General features: G+C 45.5%; 6 protein-coding genes across 6 annotated transcripts; 2 read left to right on the forward strand and 4 right to left on the reverse strand.

The window, feature by feature from the left end:
- Positions 1–925: 925 nt before the first annotated feature.
- On the reverse strand, positions 926–2,482 carry MRS44_005396 (uncharacterized protein; the record flags this gene model as incomplete). Its single annotated transcript, XM_046281807.2, has 1 exon — positions 926–2,482. The coding sequence occupies one exon, from the start codon at positions 2,480–2,482 to the stop codon at positions 926–928; it is 1,557 nt and encodes a 518-aa protein (XP_046123420.2).
- A 5,514-nt stretch (positions 2,483–7,996) lies between these two features.
- On the forward strand, positions 7,997–8,854 carry MRS44_005397 (uncharacterized protein; the record flags this gene model as incomplete). Its single annotated transcript, XM_065622589.1, has 2 exons — positions 7,997–8,378; positions 8,427–8,854. The coding sequence occupies 2 exons, from the start codon at positions 7,997–7,999 to the stop codon at positions 8,852–8,854; spliced, it is 810 nt and encodes a 269-aa protein (XP_065478661.1).
- Positions 8,855–9,006: 152 nt separating this feature from the next.
- On the reverse strand, positions 9,007–9,795 carry MRS44_005398 (uncharacterized protein; the record flags this gene model as incomplete). The annotated part of the gene is made up of 1 exon (XM_046268955.2): positions 9,007–9,795. One exon carries the CDS (start codon positions 9,793–9,795, stop codon positions 9,007–9,009), a length of 789 nt encoding a protein of 262 aa, XP_046123418.2.
- A 388-nt stretch (positions 9,796–10,183) lies between these two features.
- Positions 10,184–12,137, reverse strand: MRS44_005399 (uncharacterized protein; the record flags this gene model as incomplete). Its single annotated transcript, XM_065622590.1, has 2 exons — positions 10,184–11,860; positions 11,922–12,137. The coding sequence occupies 2 exons, from the start codon at positions 12,135–12,137 to the stop codon at positions 10,184–10,186; spliced, it is 1,893 nt and encodes a 630-aa protein (XP_065478662.1).
- A 1,134-nt stretch (positions 12,138–13,271) lies between these two features.
- On the reverse strand, positions 13,272–14,096 carry MRS44_005400 (uncharacterized protein; the record flags this gene model as incomplete). The annotated part of the gene is made up of 1 exon (XM_046274414.2): positions 13,272–14,096. The coding sequence occupies one exon, from the start codon at positions 14,094–14,096 to the stop codon at positions 13,272–13,274; it is 825 nt and encodes a 274-aa protein (XP_046123416.2).
- A 1,084-nt stretch (positions 14,097–15,180) lies between these two features.
- Positions 15,181–20,406, forward strand: MRS44_005401 (uncharacterized protein; the record flags this gene model as incomplete). Its single annotated transcript, XM_065622591.1, has 2 exons — positions 15,181–16,252; positions 16,334–20,406. 2 exons carry the CDS (start codon positions 15,181–15,183, stop codon positions 20,404–20,406), a joined length of 5,145 nt encoding a protein of 1,714 aa, XP_065478663.1.
- Between the last annotated feature and the right edge of the window lie 5,045 nt (positions 20,407–25,451).

Genomic DNA, 25,451 nt, shown 5'->3' on the forward strand with positions numbered 1-25,451 from the left:
GTGCGGGTTTGAACAAACAGAAAATGGACCACTGATGTTCTTCCCTACAATGTCTTTGCAACTGAAAAAACATGAAAAAATAGAGAAGGCTCACCCACCGCTTTCGCCTGAGAGACTCGAGCAGCCGGGCTAGCGTTCATCCCGCTGCGCCATTCGGACGATGTTTGGTTGTTAATGAGATGATTCATTTATTTGATCTATATTACTAGAGGTGGGCGTGATGCTATTGCAGCGGTTGACGGTTGTTGGCAGTGTCAAAGGCCGTCAGGGGCGGTCAGGCACGTGGCGGGATATCACGCCCACAAGATCGGTAGTCTCCGTCTGTGTGTACCTAGGGTCCCTTACGCCAGTGGAAGGTATGTTTGCCTACAATTGTCAAGCCACGGATGGTGTATAGCTTGGTGTTCTCACAACCAACAGGCACACTTCAGAGGTGGCTTCCCTATTAAACCACAGCGAATTTCAACCTTGTTCCGTCGCAAGATCACACGACCTTGCAACCAACGTCACTATAGCTGCTCTCCTGCGCTCCCCGCCTCCAGCGGCTTCTCCACCCATGCCCTACACGCTGTTCACCAAGAACGAACGCCGCTAGATAGTTGCCATGATTGCTCTTGCCGGTTGGTTCTCGACACCAGGCAGCTTCATCTACTACCCAGCTAGGACAACTGCAAAGAGACTCTTAAATATTATAGATAGTGGTTGTGGTTCAAGATGTCTTTGAGATTTAGCGATAAGATAAGATGGGGCAATGAGATAAGAGTGTGTTGTGTACTAAGTAAAAAGAGACACTTAAAGATTAGAAGATCGCCAAAACCTGCAAAAGACGCCGCTGTGAACCCATTCAACGAGGTATCAAGAAGAAATTAATAATAGGAGGCGCAACTGCTACCCTATGCCCAAGAACTAAGGAGAGGTCCCGACGCTAAGCTTGAGAGAAAGATACACGTTTCCCATTGTCCAGCCCGTTTTTTACGACAATAACACCATTCTGATATACAAAGACAATATCCTGACACCGACACACCTTAGTGATTAGGGACGAAGTTGCAGTCCGCCAAACAGATGGGATGAAGAAGTGCTTCTGGAATGTGTCGATGGACTTTGTACCACCAGGACCGAGCTCCAATGAGCACACCCAGCCTTCCCGCGAGATGAAGATCAAAAACCACGAGTTGAACTTCTTGACGGTGCCGATTATGCTGTCCAGGCCAGGGATTTCCGCCACGTTTGTGATACAGGAACGACGACGTGCGTGGGCGCTGCCCGGAGGGGCAAATGTGGTGATGGGCAAAGGACTGTCCGAAGGAGAAGCGACAAATGGATTGTTTAGCTTCGGGGGCAAATTTGAGTACGGGGGTGGACGTGACGGGGCCCTGGAAAGCGGCTGAGAGGATTGACTTGGTAGGCCAAGGTCAACCGCGGAGAGAAGTGATAGATCAAAGACGTGGATCTTGGATCTAATAGAGGGGTGTGGAGAGATGGCCTGAGGCAGTGGAGTGTATTGGTGCATCTTCTGGATGAAAACTACATCGTTGCCGTCGCTTGAAATGGAGATGGCGTCGGCGTCAGCCGTCGGACCCTTTTCGGCAGGCGTTGGCAAATCAGAAGCCTCTGCTGTAGCAAGTTCGGCAAGATCAGTCCAGTGGAAGACCCTCAAAGCTGCGTCTTCGAAGAGGATTAGCTGCGACGGGGCAGAAGAACGGACGAACCACTTCCACGCGGTTCGCCGGCGATCTGTGATTGTTGCTACTGCCTGCTTCGTCAAAATAGACCACACCGTGTCTATCTCAGGGGAAGAAATAAGAACATGTGATCCATCTGGGTGTACCAGAATCTGAGTGATGCGACGTCGGTTCTCCAACTGGGCCTCGGCCACGGTTTCGGCCCGCCATTCTCCCCGCGGTTTTGTTGTAATTTTCATGACACGGAATATTCCCAAGCAGTCGGCGCTGGCAGCGATCCCAGGCTTGCATGCCCAATCGATACAAGTGACGCTGTTGATGGCTCCTCGGTGCCGGTAGAGATGCCGCATAGTGTTCTCAGGATCGTCAAGATCACATACGTCAACCCAGCCGTCATCCCGCCCGCAAAGAGCCATCCCGTTCTCATCGCAGCAGTGAAGGGATGTAATAGCAGCGGCCTGTTCCATGATAGATGCGCCCACATCCTCCACTATCTGATGTACAGATTCGCTGCGCTCGCTGCACTGGGAATCCGAATCTTGGCTAGCCAAGACCAGTGGCTCCCAGATGTTGGCGTGCGTGCCTCTAGTGTTGATGATTCTTAAACTGTCACCAGTGAAGACAAGTGAGGTTACGGGGTCGCCTTCCACCGGAATTCTGTGTAGGAACTGGAGGGTTTCGAAGTCGAAGATGCGGATATCACCCGACGCGTCGCTGCCGGCAAATGTCTTTCCGTTCGGAGCAATCGCAATCTTTACCAAGTGTGCTGACGTCGAAGCCAGAGTTTTGCACGTCATGATGTCGTACACCGCAATGAATTCATCCCAATAAGACACAAGAAGGTGCAGGACACTCGTCAAGACCGTCAATTACTATGAAGACTCGGGAATACAGGGACGCCACGGACTCTAACGCACTAGCTATTTCTTTAAGTGATGGCCAAGTGTCCTTTGCTTTATATTTGTCGTACAGAGTGCTCAATGCGTCTAGCAAAGAGCCTAGATATTGGGCAAGCTACTTAAGGATGCTCGCGAGAATCACACTAGTATTCTCGTGGTCCTGGCGTCTGAAATCGCAGTAATGATATGCTATGCCAACATCCTTCTTATTCCCGAAGAGTTCTAAAAGATAGTGGACCACGATGGAGGCTAGGAATATCTTCCCCGCTCCTAGAAGACCTAGACAGAATAACACGTCTCCCTTAGTTTCGATCCATTTCCGGAATTCGTCAGAGGATAGAAGCCATTCGCCGGTTCCCTCTTCATGCTCATCGAATACCTTGCTTTAATATGCGCCATGATCAACGGTTCCAATCCACTTAAGGATTTTATATCGCTCCTATTAGTTTGATCGCTCGGTGAGATAATAAACATCCTATTGAATTCTAGAGGATCTTTAACTATGCTCATTTTAGGTCACTAGAAATTAAAGAAAAAGCTTTCTAAATACCTAGATAGATGTCCCTTAATTGTATTAAGCAGCGCGAGATTGAGCGATATCCGACTTCGAAAATCCTAAATATCATCCGGGTCCCAGTTGAACCTTTTCTAAGCTTTCTTCACGCATTAGGTCATACTTATACTGCGAGCCCTAATTTCTCTATCCTTGTCAAGTCGCTCGAGAAAATCGTTTAAAAGACTAATAGAGTTATCCCTAATACTTTATAGATTTGCTCGCTGCTCAGGCCCAGGTTCGCATCCCAATAAAAGGACATTAATATCTTAGACGATATTCGAGAAGTTTCTAAGACTACCAGTCAAGTATCAGTGAGTAGGTGCATACAGGGTTAGCACGATATTAACCTACTTATTTACTATGCCATTATACTAGCTAGGAGCATCCACAAACCGTTTCCAAGCCTAAGTAATAAGCTCTAGGATTTTAATCAAGTCGCCCACGCCGACCCTGACACTCATTTTATCGGCAAGACGACTCATAGTGAAAAAAAGGACCAGGCTCAAACGGGCCCCTATTGCTAACTGCGTCCTTCTCTGACCACTTAATGATAAATTCGGAGAGATCGGGCGCCCTGATTGATTCCCTTATAACGTGCTAGGTTAGGATCAACTTATCGAAGGGCGCGGGGCAGGGCGGGGCGGGGAGATAGTATTTAATGCCTAAAGTATAGATACATGTAATTTAGGCAGCAATAAGTTGCTCTTATGGTTAGAGAGTGTCCTGCGTCCGAGATCACAATTAGGCTATGAGCTTGTCTAAAGCGCGGTTTGCCTCCTCCGCAGGGATCCAAGCGCGACTCCGCCCCATCACAGCCTCGTTAGGCATCTACAGTGGTACCTGTCGATAGATAACCCTCCATCTCAACAATTTTATCTCGGGCTATTAATTCGAAAGCTCGATTCCTTCAAAAGCAATTCTCAAACTATCGGAATATCATCGCCTGGTCTAACCCGGCTACCCCAGTTTTAGGGAGCCAATCGAAATGGAGCTACTGCTTGAAGGCGCCCTCCTCCCTGCCGCTCACTGTTCACCAGGGTTTATGGGATATATTTGGCGTCGTGAAAATCCGTGAGAATAGATACAGAAAGCGCTGCCTCATCTAGCTGCAGGTATCTAGAGGTGAACAACCATGCCAGAGTCCTAATTGCGGTACTCTGGGCTCCTGATGCTCGGTGCTGCCGATATCTGCGGCGGCAGACGTTCTCGTCTAGTAGGCGTGATTAGTAGGTTATCTTTAGTGGCATCCGGGCGGATCCGGGGTGGGGGGCCGACCAATGTGTGCCTAACGGGGCCCTGCCTCGGATCATCCCCCTCATCCCTCCTCTTCCTCTCTGTTCTCGATTCTCAAAGCCATCAACATCGTCAGTACCTTTATTTACCTGCGGAAGCCGCATTACCCTGCTGCTTGACCTATTAAACGACTCCAACCGAGCCTACTATAGCACTTCCCTCACAGGAGCACCGATCGGCATTCATAACCACGACTACTTTACATCATATTAACCTCGACGGAAGGAGACTTAAAATAAGTCGGTATTTATATCCTCCCGATCTATAGTCCGAATCTTCCCCACAGCTAAATCCGAGATCCCCACTAAATACGACCGATAGGCAAAGTGCTATTCGTACTCTTAAGGCTAATGCTACACAGCCCTTTCTTAAAATCTTAGAACTACGCGCTTATTAACGAGATTTAGAAATGCGTCTTATTAATATAGAAATATTGAGATTAGAAAAGTTTATCGATGATAATATCCCACTATATGCTATATTATTGTATACCTAGGGAGCCGACGAAGACGAGATATCCTTCGAGGATATTCTAAAGGGGACTATTAAAAAACCAGGGAATGGGACGAAGAAATTAAAGGGATGCTGTAGCTAAGCTGAGGAGGACCATCTCGAGTATGCTTGGGTTAATATCTGCTGTATTAATAAGGAGAGCTCTAAGGAACTTGACGAGGCTATTAACTCCATGTTCTAGTGGTACAGGAAGGCTTCCATTTGCTATACCTACCTTTTTGATGTCCCCCATAGAGATGATTCTTAGGATCTGGGATTAAATTTCTTCTCTAGTCGTTGGTTCTAGCGAGGATGGACCTTATAAGAGCTTCTGGCCCCCGGGGAACTACATTTCTATAACTAAGAATGGACCTTTATAGGAACAAAGACGGACATATCTAGCGTGATTGAGTTAATTACTGGTATTTCTCGGCGGTTCTTACTCGGTTGGGAGGATTTCTGCTAGGCGAGCGTAGCGCAATGCATGTCCTGGGCTGCGAAATAGAAAACCTCTCGAAAGGAAGATACCGCGTATTGCCTCCTAGGAATCTTCGATGTTGCGATGTCAATGATCTACGGCGAAGGCGACGTAGCCTTGAATCGGTTGCAGAAGGAGATAATGAATAAAACCGGAGATCATTCTATCTTCGCATGGGGTCTAGACTCAAACCCAGATAGCTTCTAAGCCCTTACTCGATGGCAGCACTTTGACCTGGAAACATAGCACCCTCTTACTTTGAAACAATAGTAACCTCCTCTTACGCTTTTAACGTCGCCCCTGCATCGCAATCACCAATCACCTACTCAACAATGACAACAAGGTTCACTCCTCAGCATAACATCCGGTCATATGCTCTGCCTCCCCGGTCAAAAGTTATTTCACTAACCATTTTAAAATTTATCCCTCTATACAAACTGTCCGCACCTCCCGCGAGATGTGGCATGGTTATAATCATTCCCCTAAGTTCTCCTCGATATATCCCTATAATTAACCTTCTCGAATATCATCCACCTGCGCGACTTTGTCGATAATGTCATAGACGACCCGAGTCGGGAAAATGCACCTAACTATATGGAAATATAGACCGAGGTCAATATCTTCGAGGAGGCTGGCTTTTATAGCTCTTAAGTCAACGTCGAACCTATTTGTACCCGCATTTATGCTTATCTCACACGAGAAGAGCGGGAGCCCTATATGCCAAACGCCTTCTTCTACGCCGATAGCCGCTTCTATGCTGCCTCGGCCGCCGACGGCGCTCTAGAGATCAATGTCTAGGCCCTTAGCTTGATGAGGTACGTCCCGTCCTGCGCATAATCTTACCCTGGCTAACCTGCCTAGATACCCGGGAGACGTGTCTAACTTTGACGAGTACCGACGCCACTTGCCGGAATAGTAGTGTCCGCTAGTGACCATTATTGGCTTCGTCCTATCTCGTAATGGCGATACCCCTGATGTTTTAGGGCCCCGCTGCTTCGCCGTCGAAATATCTGTCTATAATACGTTAAAGGCTCATTAGGCTACGTTCTCAGTGGCCTATTTCCTAGAAAACACTAAGCGCTAGCAAAGAGTTAAGATCCCTCTGCTAGGAGCTTTTCTTATTATTACCGCTAAAGTCGCTGGCTGTACTACTGATACTAACTAGCTAGCCCTCTATGTCCTTGACTTGGCCTACCTCCCGAGACCGGCCCTTGCCCCCATGGCTATGCCGATATTATCCTCTACCCTGACTTTAAAGTAGTCCGCCTACTAGGAAGGCCGGGCTACTCTGCCTACCCCTTCTAAAAGGCGACGAGGCTTAGAGGGCGCTAGCGTTATAGGTTCTTTGTATAAGAATTAGCTTTTATAATTTATAGAAGACTATTCATATTTATTAATTACGGAAGATAATATAAACCCCTCTGCTAATCCCCTATCTCTATTAATTAGGGCCGATGCTAATAAGTCTTATATTACTTTATATCCTTCCTTGGGTCTAGATGGTGGGGCTAGGCTATATTATAATTACTATCCCCCGAAGAAGTATTCTCGCGAAGACTAGGGACCTATATTTATGCCAAAGTCCTTATACATTTCTTATATTTCCTACGATTTAAAGATATAACCTAATTATCTACTTTGCTCATCCCTTATTATTTCTATATCTTAATATATATATACTCTCTTATACCTCTTCTAATCCGCTCTTTAGTGATCTTTCCTATAGTATCCTATTATCTTACATCGACCGCACCTTTTAATCTATTCCCTCGTCCTATATATTACACAGCATATACCTATAACCTCTAACTCATGCCCTACTCTAGCCTTAAGTATCTCTTCTTAGATAGCTTACTGCGTCTCGATTTCGCATTTAACCTTCTTATATACGCCACTAATAATAACTGCTATATAAGGATCGCCGGCTTTATGAAGATAGGATATTAGTATCTATAGAATAGCTATGATAGGTGATCTATAATTGCCGCAAATGGGATTAGACGCCGCGCGATAAGCGGCTTCGTGGTCCTTTATAAAAGGTAATATCGCACGCCGGAAATAGTCGTGAAAGGATAATTCTTTGCGAGCTTTGGATAGGGGGGTGATTAAGCTCTCTGGGACCGGATGGCTGAAATTTAACCCCTTGGCTACCTTGTCGCAAAGGAACTGGAACTGAACTAGGCGCGTGGCTATGTTTGCGATATATAATGGTATATGAGCTCTGTAATTGTAATTATAGTCAATTGAACTGAACGCAAATTCTCTGGTCGTGGTTGTGAGCTTTTGGGGGAGAGGGGATGGGGTCTCTCTTAAGATGCTAGGCTCGTTTTAAAGTTTTGGGGGCATGTTTCATAAAGACCTGCTGCACGTTTTAGCCTAATATCATTGACACGGTGTGGTGGGTGGTAGGCTGAAAGCAGCAAAAAGCCAGTCTCCCATTGGGGTTGCATGGATACATATAACTTCTAATCATCTACTAAAACTACGTTTCTATGCTTATGCTTAAATTCTATCTTTAGTTTCGTTCCTCAAGGCTCTTCTGGGCAACGCGCTTGCGGGTTGCGTCTCCTGTACTAATCTTGGTCCCCAGAGTATGGAGAGTCTCATCAGGCAGGCCTTTGTCCACGTGGAGATATATGGGCCAAGCCTCTGGGATAAGGTAGCGCAGCCAGGCATGCTCGTCTCGATGGTCATGTGGCCCATAGAGGATTTGCCCCCACCACGACCTACGACACCACCACTACCAGCTGGATGGGAGATCACGTCAGGTCCCTCAGGAATGAAGTATTTTGTGAACAATGATACATTAACCTCCCACTGGAACCTGCCTGATGATTCCAGTCATCGCAGCCCCGGAACATCCGCAGTTCCACCTTCACCAATACCGTCAACTCCTCATTCAACCACACCGGACCAGGTACCGACGCCACGAAGGGAGTTTAATACCCGTACAGGTTCCAAGAGGTCTCGTGGTTGTGAGATAGGTGACGCAAGGAACTCTTGAGAACTCTGTCAGGAATTAGCGAGACGTATTAAGGAACTGGATGCCGTCACGAAACCAGCAGTCATCGAAATTATCAAGGACATGAAGAAGTGTTCCAGTATCACCCAAGCCCAATCCAGGACGACGATCAAGGCTCTCAAAGGAATGTCCATAGACTCATTCGAAGACGCTATCATGGATTTTCAGGCTGAGATATCTTCCCAGCAGATAGGCACTGAAAAACTCTCGGATCGAGAATCTTCCTCTGGAAACACTAGTGGGCCAGCATCATTCCAGGATGTTATTGGTATCGTTAAAGAGTACAGGCACGAGGAGGAGGCAGGTAGTGGTATTTCTGTCGAGGGTCAATACTATGAGCCTGTTGACCCTCCGAGTGATTCGGAGGACTGGGAAGACTGCTCCGATGATGGAGAAAGCATTGTAGAAAAAGAAGATGGCGGTTGTTAGGGACTGTGGAAGCAGGCGCAAGGACGGGTTTGCCTTTCCTGTACTATGTACCGCAGCCCCTTAAGTATCTTTTAATAGGTGGGTTTACTGGCTGTAAATTTAAGTTACAAAAGCAAATTCCAATGACGCAACAATCTGGACCCTGCCGTCTGCTACCCGCCGCCCTCGCTGTTTTCCTCTTGAAGGAGAGCCTCAAACTTGGCCCGATCCCAGCCCCGACCCTCGCCATCGCCGGGCCACCCAGCCTCCCTCATCATAGCCACCAGCTCTGCGTGCTCGTCCTCTTCATCAAGCTCGTCCCATTCGTAATTCATCCTCAGGGCCGAGATATTCCACTGGTCCATCCCGATCCACCGCAGTTCTCGAAACCGCTGCTTGCAGAGGGCAAAGAAGTCGGCGGGCTGGTACACGTTGACGCCAGACAATGGGTCCCGCCACATATTGGCCGGGTCATCAGTAAACCTATCTAATGTGGCGTTGAGCTCGGGCTGGGGCTCGTCGTGCTCGCCATTTGGATCACCCCAGTAGATATAACCGTCTTCGGTATCAATAACAACGAAGTATCCGTCCCGGCTAACGCTCTTGGCGATGCAGGCGCACGAGGGAGTCAGCGGGGGATCTCTATTAGTGAACGGCTCAGGCTTCACCTCAAGACTCTCATTACGGATCAAGGCGTGGGTGTATTCGCTGCGCCAGTCGACAATACCGGTGTGGTCCATGATGAGCGGCGTGTAGACACCCTGGTTGAACTCCGGGTAGGGTAAGTGGCGGAGCAGTTCCACAACCTGATCGTTCTTCTGGAGGCGGGCTAATGTCTCGTGGTTGATGGATGGCCAGCCCCCTGCAGGTGCGTGTTGGACGGTAACGTCCCAAAATGTGCGAGAGCAGAACTCGTAGTAGTCAGTCAATAGGCGGACAAAATCATCCCGATCAAACGCCATGGCGAAACGAAATTGGTTGAGATGTTGTGGGAGAGAGGGAGGGAGGGAGGGAGGATGAGGAGGAGGAAAGATTTTCAGTGCGACAAGCGTCCAAGGGCTTAGTTAAAAAGGGACCCATTGTCATTCCATGCTTGGCTACAGGGGCCAGGTCTGTGTACCCGCAGGACAGGGGCAAACGTTGAACACATGACAATGACGGCTGCAGGGTGTGTCTAGGTACAAATTATGCAGCGCCCAACTCTCCAGGCTAGAGGGATTTGAATTGTCATCAAGTTCCTTGACGGAAGCTAATCATTTCTCATCACAATAGGCGCTTGTCTAGACTACTCTATAAATGGTTTCAGGTTTCAACCCCAAAAGTCTCTACTCCCCGGCATCAAGCTGCCCTTCAAGGCCCTGCAACACATGCGTGTGTTCCAGACCAAAGATTACTACAATCCTTCCCGACAGCGGGATTCCACTTGACAAACTGTGCAAGAGTGATCTTGTTGTAGTTCAAGATGCCCTGGCAGGTCGTTGTAGTTCGCACCTCGTGGAACTTGGTGCAACCCTTGACCATTCCCGCCTGGGTGGGTGTGGGTGTGACAATACCGCCAGCGGGCTTGGTTGTGGTCGGGGCCGGTGAAGTTCCCCCGATGACTCCGACACAAGCGTAGCTACCTAGCCAAAGGTTAGAGCAGGCCGAGTTGATGCCAGTGTTCCATTTTTTGAAGTTGGCCATTGTGATCTTGTTGTAATCTATGATGCCCTGACACGTGGTGGTGCTCCCAATGATGTGGAATTTATTACAGTTGGACACCATGCCGGCTTGTATGGGCGTGGGTGTGGGGATGCCGTTACCGGGCTGGGTCACCGTTGGTTTTGCAGTGGTCGTCGGCTTGGGAGTCGATCCGATCACACCAGCACAAGCATAGGCACCCAACCACAGGTTGGTGCAGGCCTTGTCGACCTCGGGATTCCACTTGAAGAAGTCGACCAACGAGATCCTGTTATAGTCTGCAATGCCCTGGCAAGTTGTCTTCTCCCCGATGATATGAAACTTGTTGCAGTCGTTCACCATGCCGGGCTGAGTAGGAGTCGGGGTGGTGATGCCATTTCTAGGCTTGGTTGTTGTTGTCGCCTTTGTCGTTGTTGGCTTGGGACTGGACCCAATGACGCCGGCACAAGCATAGGCACCTAGCCATAGGTTGGTACAGCCCTTATCAACCTCGGGGTTCCACTTGAAGAAGTCCGCCAATTCAATCTTGTTGTAACTGGCAATGCCCTGGCATGTCGTCTTCTCCCCGATTATGTGGAACTTGTTGCAATTATCGACCATCCCCGGCTGCGTGGGCTGGGGCGTCTGGATTCCGTTTCCTGCTGCTGTTGTTGTCACCGTCTTGGCCGTGGTCGTCGGCTTGAAGCCCACGATGCTGACACAGGCGTACGTGTCACCCCAAAGGTTTGTGCATCCGCTGTTGAGACCGTTCCAGGAAACGATGTCAGAGGCGCGTATGCCGTACCTTTTGGCAATTGCGGCGCACGAGTCGCCCTCCTCGACGAGATGGAACTTGTTGCAGTTGCTGGCGATACCCTCGTGGACTGGCGCGGGGGTTGTGATGCCGTTGCCCGCGGTTTTGGTCGCCTTGGCAGTGGTAGACGTAGGTGTAAATCCAATAACACTGACGCAGGCGTACGTATCACTCCACAGGTTGGTGCAGCCGCTGTTCAGGCCGTTCCAGGAGATGAGGTTGGCGGTGCTGACGCCGTACTTCTTGGCAATAACAGAGCATGAATCTCCCTCCTCGACGAGATGGAAGCTGGCACAGTTATCGACAATGCCGTCGTGAACAGGGTCCGGTGTCTTGATGCCGTTGCTAGCGTCCACGGTGGTTGAAGGGGGAGAGGTAATGGCGATCATGCTGGTGGTGACCTTGCTGATGGTGACCTTGCCGGTGGTGGTCAAAGTTGGGCTTGTTTTGCTTGTAGCAGTCTCCTCGGCCGGGAGCCCAGGCTCATCCCATGCTTCGACGCAATAGCTCCTTCCAGACTCAATACCATCACAGTCTGGGCCGATGGAGGGGTTCTTTGAGTCTCTTGTTAGCGTCGGTAGCCACTAGGATGACCCCCAGGATATGGAAGCTTACCCAGCGACGGAAGTCCTCCAACTCGATCCAGTTCCAATCAAGGAGCTCCTTACACGTCTGTGAACCATCGTAGTCCGCCCACCATGAGCAGTAGGAGGTAGTGGCATCGTCATGTGGCAGACCAGGCTCATTGCCCTCTCTAGCGTGCAGCGGGAGACTAGCAACATTTGCTACGGCAGCGGCTAGAGCCAGCTGTCTCAGTTTAAGGGCCACCATGATAGCAGCCTAAACACTGATGGCAAGAAGATGAGGAGGATAGAACTCAAAGGGATGGGGGGAGAATGCTGTGAGAGAGACCTGCACTGGGTGGTCTGCAGTATCATCCCGACTGAGCGAGACATGTCAGTTTTTAACTTGCAGTTATATTGATGTCTCAGACAAAAAATGCCGCGGCTCAATCATGCAAGAGTTACGGGAGATTTCCTTTTCTTCCACTAATGCCAAGACCGGTCCGAATCTTCTGAGCCAACATGTTTATCACCTTGCAGGCCGTCCCATTCTGCCCCTTCTCGCTAATGTAGGCGTGGGGGTTTAAAGGTCGGCCACTTTGACCACCACTTTGGCGGGAACAGGGCTCTTACGGGCAAGGGGCGCTTTTTTCTTACCAAGGGCATTGGTACCTAGCTAACCTTGCATGGTATGCTTAACACAGCTCTTTGATTTTCATATCTCAGCTTTACAGAGCATAGCTACCATCGTGGGGATATTTCTCGGCCCGGTGTCTACTCTTTAGAAGCAAGGAACCTCGGCACGGAACATGCCCCAATCTTTATCCCACCCGCTTAACGATATGGTCTGAACCCTGGCACTCCCCCCTCAAGTAGTGTAACGTCGTATAGAACCAACAGCCAAATGAGATTATCTATCAATCTAAAGCCCATCTTCTGATCATGTACCCCTGACCACCGCAATCGTGAAGTCATCCGAGAGACTTGAGCCAGGCAGACGAGAATTTGAGCAGGGTGTATGTGGGTCGAGCTGACCTGATCTACCACCTGTAGGGGTGGATTTTAAGTTGGGTATATTGACGGGCACTAGCGGGAGGATGATCCGACGGAGCAAGGCAGGCGTACTCCGAGCGGTTCATAGCGAGGCATATGAGTGCAAATGAGATGAGTGGAGGGATTTAACAACAGATCCACAGAGATAGGGAGAGTATATAACAAACTAAGTTGTATGCTCACACGGCGCTTTACCATTCCATACATCAGACCCAGACTAGCCAAACTACTTGCATAAATCACCGCCAAGATACATCTTTCCCCATCACCTTGGGGCCAGTCTAACCTATATTAATAGACCGTCCACCCACAATCATCGCCTCATCACCTATAGACCCAGAGCTTCGCTCTAGCATTTACGCCTCCCCGGCATTCTCATCGTGTCCAGACCCCTCTGCAGCGACATGACGGTCATGCCTTCGCCAAAGGCCCGCTGAACGAGCTGGTTCTCTCTTTCCCAGTCCAGGCCCCTCTTCTTCAAAGAAGACGAGCTCACATCACCGCTGTTTATGTCCTTGGCAATGGCCACAATCTCCTTGAGCATCGCCGTTCTCTTGGTCCTCTGCACTGACTCGATGGTGGCCACAGAGTCAAACTCTTCAAACTCACCCCCCTGGAAAAAGGGTATGGAGTGCGTCTTGGCCTTGCCCAGCCGCGCGCTGGTAAGCCGGCCGTCGACGAAGCTGAGTAGGTCGTTGGCTTGGGAGCTGCGCCGACTGAGGTGCGCAACCTCCATGGCCTCGGTGATCTGCGCCAGGCGGCTGGGCTCGCCGTCCTTGCGCACTTCAGACATGCGGTCGACGAGGCGCTCGATGACGGTGGGATGACCGGGCCTCGACTCGGTGTCCTCGCTGCGCCAGAGGCCGCCGAGGAGCCTTTTGGCATCGTAAACATATTCCTCCCCTGTCTCCCAGCCCCCGATCTCGTCCATGGTCGGGTTCTTCAAGTCGCTGAAATGGCCGGAGACGGAGTCAACGATGTTGAGACGGTCGAGATGGAGAATAAACTGTTCAAAGTCGCAGTCCTTGCAGCCCTTTGCAATTTTGCAATTTGCTCCGTTCTGTTCGTAGTCAGACCGGTACATGTCGTAGAACATGAGGATCTCGTAGGCATTGAGCTCAGCAAGCAACGGCATCGGCGCCAGAGCCAGCACCAGGAGGGCGTGGGCCTTCATTGTTGTCGCCCAGTGTCTGGTAATGATGAAGTTGCGTCGCAGGACGATTGCCTGACTGAAGGAAGGGTATTGATCGAGCAATATCTTACTCAAGGACGGATGAAGGCGGGAAGAAGAATAGAAGATGACTCGAGATGCCCAGCAAGGAAGGCTAATAAACCGGGCAATGTCCATCCGATGCATTAAGCCGCACGCTGGAGCAACTAGGCGTCCCCACTCGGTAATGTTACTAACGCAAGCATCGTGGTTGACAAGGGAGCATACCTTCAAGGCTCACCCAACAGTAGGTGACAGTCCTAGTGGATAAACTCTTGGGTCTCATGTACTTATAGGCACCCCTGACCAACAAGTAATCAGTCAGGTCATCCGGTTCAGGCATGTTACATAATGACCAATCTCCATCACACCGAAGAATACCGACTACCCTCTATCGCAATTTATTCGCTAGGCCATATATCTCTCTTGGCAGTTTATAGTGGCGAGGCCTATCATAACCCGGGCCTTTGCACCATTGGAGTTCCATGCCACTCGGGCCGGAGCCCTGACCCCCTGTCATGTCCTCAAAGCCTTGCGATCTGGCCTTGTTGATATCACAACTCCGACTTGGCACGGCCTGTGCCATGAGACATTAACTCATATGATGTGTCATCGACAACAGACCTAACAATTATCTCACATGCTCACAATGTAATGATAATTAATCGCTCATGAGCTTGCCATGCCATGCGATTTCAAGTGGGCTCGTTCTTGGTTGTCCATAACGCCCAACGCCCCTGCGGAAGCCCGGTATGTTTTCTCGAGACAGGGTCATTGGGGATATTATTTAGTTAAGCTCTCCTTCTGGAGCTGGGCGTCATGCTTCTGATTCCTCTCTTCTCTTCATTCTCTTAACCTCCTACCTCTTCCCCGGGTGGCTGGCGAGTCTTGTCCATGAGGAATTGACATTACACCCTCTCTCTCCTTCTCTTTCTCACTCGCTTCATTCAGTTCTTCATTCGTTATGCCATTTGCACAACCATTTATCAACCCCTCTACCATATTTCATCTGTATATAACGCCACGTTATTCACCACTCACTTGAACAATGTGGTGGCACATCCTTTTAACTGGTGTCGGTCTTTTGTCCGTCACCAAGCCCGTCTCTGGCCAAGACGAGTCCAGTCCTATTAACCCATGCCCTATACGCTGTGGGATATCGGGGCTAAACCCCCTTAACTGGACATACCTTCACGGTGCCTCGGCCCTCAACCGGTGCGAAGAACCCATGCTCTTCGACATGATGTTGAGCACCCGCCTCGACGATCCTGTGAAGCATGTAACCATCCGAGCCTGCACAGCGTCCGAGAAGCCCACGGTGCAGGCGCCCGACTATAATCCTGTCCCCTTTGTCTTTGGTGCTCCAGAGAAACGGTCGGTGGACGAGGGGAGGAATCACTCAACGTGTGCCACAGACATGCACAAGACACCCAACCAAACAACCTTCTACTACCACGAGTGGCTCACCGACCCCCGCAGCGAGGTCAGTGGCAACATCAACGACACGATACGAGCACTTGACAAGCTCATGAACTACCTTGACACGGCCGACAACTGCAAGCCCAGCGTCATGTTTGCAAAAGCCCGCCAGACCGTCGCGGGCGTCTTTGCCGGGTCCTTGGTAGACAAGCAGAGCGCTACCCTCGTGGCGAAGCAGCTGGTCAACTCGATCCAAAACAAGGCTGACTATGAGGCTGGGCGGATCGCCATCCAGAACTGTCGAGGCATCCTCCCCACCGTCTGGGGTCTTGGGATAGTTGCCGACCTCCAGGGAAATATGACGGCGGTGCAGGAATCCCTTGCTGGCTGGAATGATGCCAAATGCCTCGAGAGTCCAGATCTGAATGCCGTCTGGAGAAAGATGGACCTCGAGCTCTGGTCCGTCAAGAACACCACGGGGGCAAACGGGACTCGTGAAGACGGCAACTCAACCATTGTCCGCAGGGCTTCAGACAAGTGCCGCGCCGAGAGGGTCGAGGCAGGCGACGACTGCGCGTCCCTCGCGAAGCGGTGCGGTGTCAGTGCAACGCAGTTTAACAAGTACAACAGCGGCGCCAAGTTCTGCAGTACACTGAAGCCAAAGCAGCACGTCTGTTGCACGGCGGGGGAGCTTCCCGACTGTATGGCCCCCGAGCTCCTTGACACGTTCTGTTTCTTCCTTTTCTTCCCTACACACTGACCGCTAACATTTACTTACATAGTCCGGCCGCAGCCAGACGCCAACGGCAACTGCCACGCTGTAGACATCAACAACGACGATGGATGCTGGGAAATTGCCGATGCCAACTACCTGACGGTCAAGGAAGTCGAAGAGCTCAACAAAAACACCTGGGGTTTTGCCGGGTGCAAGAACCTCCAGCCTGGCCAGAAGCTGTGCCTGTCCAAGGGCAACCCTCCCATGCCCAACACCATCTCCAACGCCGTCTGCGGCCCCCAGAAGCCCAACGGCGAGGCACGCGGGACCAAGAAGCTCGCCGACATGAATCCCTGCCCCCTCAACGTCTGCTGCAACGTCTGGGGCCAGTGCGGCATGGACGGAGACTTCTGCACCGAGGCCCCAGCCGACACGGGGGCTCCCGGCACATCCAAGCCCGGCGCCAATGGCTGCATTTCGAACTGCGGCATGGAGATCACCAATAACGACAAGGGGCCAGTGAGCTTTTCTCACATTGCCTATTTTGAGGCCTGGAACCAGAAGCGGCCGTGCCTCCATATGGACGTCTCGGATATCGACAAGGACAAGTACACGCACATCCACTTTGCCTTCCCCGATGTCACCCCGGGCGACTTCTCCATCGACGTGAGTAAGCTCAAGAGCCAGTTTGACAAGATGAAGAAGATGTCGGGCATCAAGAAGATCGTCTCGCTCGGAGGCTGGGCCTTTTCGGCCGAGGCTCCCACGTACAGCATCTTCCGTGAGGCCGTCCTGCCCGCCAACCGCGCCAAGTTCGCTGCAAACGTGGTCAGCTTCGTCAACCAGCACGACCTGGACGGCATCGACTTTGACTGGGAGTATCCTGCCGCCGAGGACCTTCCAGACATTCCGTCCGCGAACCCAGACGAGGGCAAGGACTACCTCGAGTTCCTCAAGATGGTTAAGCGCAGACTGCCCAACAAGTCTGTCTCTATCGCTGCGCCATCCTCGTACTGGTATCTCCGGGGCTTCCCCATCAAAGACATTGCCAAGGTCGTCGACTACATCGTGTACATGACCTATGATCTTCATGGTCAGTGGGACCACGGGAATAAGTGGTCGAGCCCTGGTTGTGAGAACGGCAACTGCCTCCGTTCGCACATCAACATGACCGAGACCAAGACCTCCCTAGCCATGATCACAAAGGCCGGCGTTCCGTCCAATAAGATCTTCGTGGGAATCGCAAGCTACGGCCGGAGCTTCAAGATGTCCAAGGCCGGCTGTACGGCACCTACCTGCACGTTCACAGGCTCGAGGACTGACTCGGACGCCCTGCCCGGCCCCTGCACCGGCACCGGGGGCTACATCTCGTCAGCCGAGATCCGCGAGATCCTCTGGAACAAGGAACTGCTCGGCGCGAAGGAGTGGCACGACAAGTCATCCGACACAGATATTGTCGTGTACCAAGAGACCGAGTGGGTGGCGTGGATGAACGATAAGACAAAGAGCAGTCGCATTGACCTGTACAAGGGCCTCAACTTTGGTGGCGTCTCCGACTGGGCCGTAGACCTTGACAAGGACTACGGAGACAGCGGCATCGGCAGCGGCGATGATGACGATTCAAACCTCTCGGGCGGCAAGAATTGTCCACTGAACAAGTCGTACTCCGACCTCGACGAGCTTGCCAACGACGATACCGTGGCTGACGACTGCAAACCCGTGCTCGCCCTCAACATCCTCGAGGGGATTCTGGACAAGTCTTTGGAGAAGTATGCCGATGTCGACAATGGCTACGAAAAGAACTTTGCGGCATACCGACGAGTCATGAAGGCTGCTGCCAAAGAGACCATGTGGAAGTTCTCGCAGTGGCGAGAAGGCGCGTACACAAAGTGGTTCGACTGCGACTTCAAGGACTTGGATAACTCCAAGCGGGACTGGAAGGGCCCTTGTGACGAGATGGCCGATCATGTCGACAGCTGGCTCGAGGGTGTCATGATTGTCAAGGTGACGCTGAGGGACGACACCGGCTTCTGGGAAGGCCTTGAGGAGGAGACAGGCATCATCGAAGACTGGGTCGAGTTTGGAGACTTCAAGCAGAACACGGATCCGGCAGCAGGATGCAACCCACCCCCTCCCCCTGGCCAGAACTGTGAGGCGGTCCAGTTCCGCCTCTCAGTCGAGGGCATCCCCGTCCTCAAAGACGATTTTGACATTCCCGACCCCAAAGACCTCATCAAAGATGTCACAAGCAACCTTGAGGAGATCCGCACCGGCATTGCCTCTCGCTTCTTTGACGTGGTGGCGGGCATCTGGGACGGTGGCAACGGTGACGTGCTGCAGGTCGTGTCGGTGCCCATCTTCCTCCTCGCGCAGGCCGTCGATTCGATGGAGGAGGCCAAAGAGAAGGGCGGCGAGATTATCAAGCAGGAGAAGGAGAACCTTATCCTGAACATCATCTCGGCCCTCTTATTCTTCATCCCCTTTGTTGGTGAGTTTGCCGCCATGGCAGCCGGCGCAGCGACTGTTTCTCGGATGATTGCCCTTGCTGGCATGGTCGGTAACACGGCCTTCAGCATAGCTGAGGTGGTTAGCAACCCGGAGAACGCAGCCATGGCTATCATGGCACTGCTCAGCGCAGGCCGTGTCCGTAAGCCCAAGGATTATGTTGACCTCGGGGCCGCAAGAAGGGCCCAGACGAATGCTGGTGTCAAGAGGATGGGCCCTACCTTTAAGAAGCATGACGACTCGCTGCAAAAGGTCTTGGGCAACTGTCGCAAAGACGGCGGCAAGGACGAAGATGAACCCAGCATGTGCAAGGCCAAGAGAGACCTAGGACTTTCCGGTCTCGTGGCACGTGGCCATATCCACAGCTTCATGTCTGAGGAGACTTACTTTGGACTTCCCGTGCTACGCAAAAGACAGAGCAACAACAACAACAACAACAACAACAACAACAACAACAACAACAACAACAAGAACAACTGCGGTACGACCGAACATACAACCACGACAACTAGCATCGAGACCTTCTTGAGTACCCCAGCAAGGACATGTTCGTCCCAATGGGGTCAGGCCTGCTATCACTACAGCTCCGTCATGAGCGTCCACACCAACACACCGGACATGGTTCGCTGGACGTGCTGGGCGACAACCGGAACCAGTAAACATGGCAAAGCCACTGATGACTGGGGCCTCTGGACCTCGCGAAAGAAGCCGCATGCTCGGACGATGCAGCACAACTGGGATTGGGGCGCCGAATGGACCGAGGAGCCCATCTGCCATAGGGACGAGTGGCCTCCGCGCGCATTCTGGCCCCAGACCCGGATCAACGGCAAGATGACCAAGAAGCCGGGTCAGTTTGTCCGTCTTCTTCCCGGTACAAACAATCTAGGAGCAGCCATTCTGTGGAACGCCTTCTGCAAGCACGAGGACGGCTACTCTATAAAGGCCGGCGGCGTGACGTCTATCAACCCGAAAAAGGTGACGACCACGTCAACAGAGGTCAACAGCGAGATCAAGGGCGGCACCACGACGTACATCACCAGTGTGGGCATCAAGATCCCCAACGCTGTCTTCGAGATCAAGCACTGGGAGCAGCCTGCGGCAAAAGATGACGGGCTGTGGGAGAACAAGTGCTGGCCGAGTATGATCCTGCCCGACGATCCAGGCTATGCGCTGCTCACCGACGACCCGTGGTACCAGCACAATCCCAACGCCCAGGCAAGCACTGCCGTCTACAACGTCGCACCCCCCAATGCCGTTACCAGCGGCAAGACAAAGTGGACTACCTATAGCGGCCGTCCCCTCATTGCAGCCCGTTCGATCGACGATGACATTGACATTCCTTACGGTGCAACCCCTATGACATGCAAGATTCCTGTGCAAGTTATGCAAGAGAGGTCTATCGTTGTGGACGAGGACGAGGGCGAGTACGAGTACGAGGAGATCCTTCCCAGTGACATTGACTGTAGCAAGTTGGCCCAGGCCATATTTGCCCCGGTGCCTCCACCTACCTTGTCTTCACCCCGAAAGACTAGTGCAGTCGCGTCAGCCGTCATTGAGGTTAGAGAGGAAGTAGAGAAAGAACCCACGCCGGGCTCTGTGGTTCTTATGAATGTTGCAGAGCCTACAGAGGGGTGAGGTTAAACAACTATAGCTATATACTTCAAATTCATGTGGAATCTTACTTTATCATTACTATATGTCTAAAAGAACCAAGATGGAATGGATATAAATTCCCCGGAAGCACGTGAGGACGTGAGTTCAGTGCTCGTAGAGACGCGACGCGTTTTTAGGTTACCCCGCTCTTGCGGGAGCGTCGTCTCATCTTCCTTTTTCAACACATTCCAGGACACCATCTGCTATACATCGAGGTAACTGTAAATATGGCGTCGGAAGGGAAGAGCTATGCTGCTGCCTCCTACAGGAGTTGGTCAAAGTTTTGGGGCTGATCACATGCGAGTTCCAACGTTTTGCATCAATTCCACCTCCACCTCAACCTCTCCAATTTTGTGGAAATGGAAGTCACGTGCGTCAATTCCATCACGCGGGTTCCTGCATCGATGCCCTCCTCGTCTCTGTGACGATCGTATAGGTCCTAAGGGGGAATAAACCGGTCGTACTAGTTTATATTAATAGAGGGAAGACTAGCGTTATCTTAAATAAGGTATAAGTCACGTCTAGTAATATACTTAAAAGGTATTAAGTATAACTAAGTTATATTAATAGCTAAGGTAGCTAGTATATAAGAAAGTACTAAAGAGCATAGTCTATATAGTTAAATAACTTAATTAGATTATAATAGATTATAAGTTATTAGGTATAATCTAGGTATAAGCGTATTAAGGATTATAATAAGATTATAAGGTCTTAGTATAATCTATAGTAATCCTAAAGTAATTAATTAATATAATAAGTCCTCTTCTAGTTATATAGTTATTAAATATATTAGGCTATAATATAATATCTCTTCTTTACTAGTTTTATCCCTAAGGCTATACTTATAACTTTAGTTTCCTTATTAGTATATCTTAACTTAAACTAATAAATATTTTCTTATTAATTATATTTAATTATTTTCTTTCTAAGAAATATCTAGCTATTATTAAATTAGGTATTATTATTAATTATTTTAGCTTTAAAATTATATTATGCTTTTTATTTATTTATAGGGTCTTTACTATATAGCACTACCTAAAAAATCTAATTATTCTAATAAGTATACTTATTAAGGTTATTTATATAATATATTAAAAGATATATTTAATACCTTTTTATATTTGTTAAAGTTACTAATATTTAACCTTTTTACTAATTAGGGCCCTAGTAACTTAGATTATTAAGGAGTTAAATTACCTTAATTCTAAGAAAGAGTATATTAAAGAGGATTTTCTTTATTTATAGCGAGAGGCTTAAAAGGCCTAGGCGAGGGTAAATAAAGTTCTTATTTACCTAATTTATTTTTATTACTAGAAGTATTAATTATAGATTTAAGGGTATTATTATAACCTAGAAGACCCCTAGGCCACGTGATAAGAAGGACGCATATTAGCTAACTAATCACGGATAGATTAAGACGGATTACGCCTTAAGGGCTATAATCCCTTCTAAGCTAGTTAGATAGATTATAATGGCTTAGGCCCTATAAGCTATAATCTATTATAAGCTATTATATTATAGAAAATATATAAGATATACTTATAATACTTTCTTATATAATAGCTATCTTAGCTATTAATATAACTTAGTTATATTTAATACTTTTAAGTATATTACTAAATATAACTTACACCTTATTTAAAATAATATACCTAATTATTTATTAATATAAACTTAATATAACTAGTTTATCTCTTAGGAATTATATAATTATTATATATTAATAGCTCTTATTTAATAAATTACTTATATTACCTTAAATAATATTAAATATAATAATTATTTAGATAACTCCTATAAATAATTATTAATAGATCTTACTTATTAATTACTTACTTATTATACTTACTTAAGCTGCTTTAATTAATAAGGAAATAAAGGATAGGGATAGCTTAAATAAAAAAGAAAATAAATAATTTTAAGCTTAAATTACTATTATAAGCGCTAAAATAGATATTATATATAACCTTATTAAGAGGATAAGTAAAACCTAGTATATCTAAAATGCGAATTACTTAGATAATATCTAGAATATTAATAATATAATAGCTATTATTATAAATAAAAGAGATATAAGAGAAATCTTAAAGCTAAACCCTTTAGAACCCTTTAATAAGACTACCTATAAGCTACTTATATTCTTTACCTAGCTAAGGGTATTTATAATATATTACTTAATATAATTTACTTTACTTATTAATAAGGTTTAATATGCTATAAAAAGACTTAAGAACTATGCCGCTATATAATTTAAACCTATTATAAGGGAATACCTTATAGCCCTAGCTAATTAATATTTATCTTATACTTATTACCTTTACTTAGATTATAAGGCCTTTAAGGTAATACTTTAATAAGTCTTTAAAATTATTAATAAAAAAGTATAAGCTAAAAGAGAGATTAAGGTATTTTAATAAACTTAATCTACCTTAGAGTATAAGATAAAATACTTTTAATTTACCTTAAAGCTTAATTAAAATTAAAAACCCTTAATATTTCTTTTTTTAAATAAACTTAAAAAAAAATATAATTAAAACTTTATAAAGAAAATTAACTTAATAACCTTATTAAATATATTAATAAAGTAATTAAAATTAATAATTAATAATTTTTATAAAAAAAACTATAAAATTTAAAGTTTAATAATAATAAAGCTAATAACTTATAATTTAATATTAACTAAGGTAAAAAAAGAAATAATAATATCTTTATAGCACTAAAGCTAGCCTTATAGTACTTAGAGCTATATAAAAAGGTAAATAAAATTATTATAGCCTTAAATATTATTATTACTATAAGATAAATTATATTAAGAAGGTTTATTATAAGAAATAATAGGATATTAAGGAAGAATATTATTAACCTAATTAATAGTAACCCTTCCTAGAAGGTAAGAAATATATTAATATAACTTATTAAGCCTAATAGGAAGATAAGAAACCCTAAACCGCGATTTAATTAATTAAACTTATTGCTATATTATAAAGTAGATATAATATGCCTAGGAGAAACTAGGATAAATATAAATAAGAATTAAATAAAGGAGTAACCTATAGCTAAGTAGGCTATATTAAAAAGTAACTAAAAGAAACCTAGAATATATAGTAGTAATTACTCTTAGAATTAATAAAGTAGGTAAACCTAATACTAGATATAATAAATAGTAAAAGAGTTATTATTATAGTTACTAAGAAGCTTAAATAAAAAAAAGTAATAATATTATTAAAATAGAAATAATAATTACTTTTAATATTAATAAAATAAGTAAACTTTAAAAAAGCTATAATAAAAAGTTTTAATTATAGAAATTAGGTTATAAGATATAATATAATATTACCTTATATACCTTTTATTATATATTAAAAGAATTATTAATAAGATAACCTTATATAATATAACTATAATTTATGCCTATAATATTAACTTAAAGTATTATAAGAGTATAATAAAACTTATAAATAATAAGAATAAATATATAATAATAAAAAACCTTAATAAATAAATTAATTTATTAAAGTAAATAGCATTTATATTAATTAAATTAAATTTAAATATAAGATAAAGAAATTATAAAAAGAGCTATATAAAATATATACTTAATAATAAAAAGTAAAAAAAAGTAATAAGGAATTATAAGAGAAAGAAAACTACCCCTATCTATATAATAAGAATAATAACTAATACTAAAATAACCTATAAGAAAGATATATCTAGACTATATATAAATATATAAATATAATATATATATAAGAAATTTATATCTAAGCCTACTATAAGGAATTAGCTAAAAACTTATAATACTAAGAAGTATTATTTAACCTATAAGATAATATAAGGATATACCTAATATATAAGGAATACCTTAGTATTTCTTAGATATTTTATAAATATTATTAATATAAGAAATATAAGAAAGAAAAATAAAAATAAAATTACTTTTTTATTACCTTATTAGCTTAATTAAATAATAAACCCTATATATAAGATAAGATAAAAGGCTATTAGATATTTTATTAGTATAATACTATTAGTATTATTATTCTGAGACTTTATTTTACTTAAAATAAGAATTAAAATATCTTAGTTAATATCTTAATAAGTTTAATAATAAAGGCTTTATACTTAAAGCCTAAAGTCTTAATAGGCTTAAATTAATAAGGTTTATCTATATAATTATTAATAGCTTTAATAACGCGCTAAAACTAGTTTTATTTATAATAAATAAGTTATATCTTAACTAGCTAAAGAGGTTAAAATCCCCTTTATATAATAGCTCTCCTCTCTAATATTAACCTTTTAATTATCCTTATAATTCTTAATTACTTAAAGAGGCTAAAATCTTAAAGGATTATATTTTTATTATTTTTATTAAAAGAGGTTTAATTATAACTAATAATAACTAATTAGTTAATTAATTTATAACTAACTAATTAATTAATAATATATTAATAATAAGATTATAATAATTACTTTTTATAAAGACCTTTAATTAAATAATTAAAGTAATATAGCTAATACTTATTAATATAACTTTTAATATAACTAAAATAACCTTATTAAGGCAATTTATAAACTTCGCAAAGGCACTAAAAGCACTTATAATAAGCTATAAAAAATAATATTAAATAAAGCCCTTTAAAGTATTAAGTTAAGTATAAAGCTTAATTAATTAATATAAATTAAACTTATAATCTTTAATTATAATATTTTTTTTTCTTAGTCTTTTTTTACTTAGTTATAATATTAATAAAAGGTTTAATTTTATTAAAAAAGAGTTTTTCTTATTAAAGGCTTTTAAAAAGAAGTTAAAAAAAGGGAAGATCTTATTAATAGAGATATTATATTCCTCGAGGACTTATAAGATAATAACTAATATAAAGCATAGTTTATAACTCTTATTATTAATATTAATACCTTTTATAATACTAAATAAGAAAATTAAAGAAGTCTTATAGCTAGCTAGGATCTAGCTATATAGCTATAGGCGTAATTATATTAGGAAATAGAGGTTATTAGTGTTATAAGTT

Source organism: Fusarium solani (assembly GCF_023522795.1).
Source record: "Fusarium solani strain SB1 chromosome Unknown bctg00000002, whole genome shotgun sequence".
Classification (NCBI taxonomy): domain Eukaryota; kingdom Fungi; phylum Ascomycota; class Sordariomycetes; order Hypocreales; family Nectriaceae; genus Fusarium; species Fusarium solani.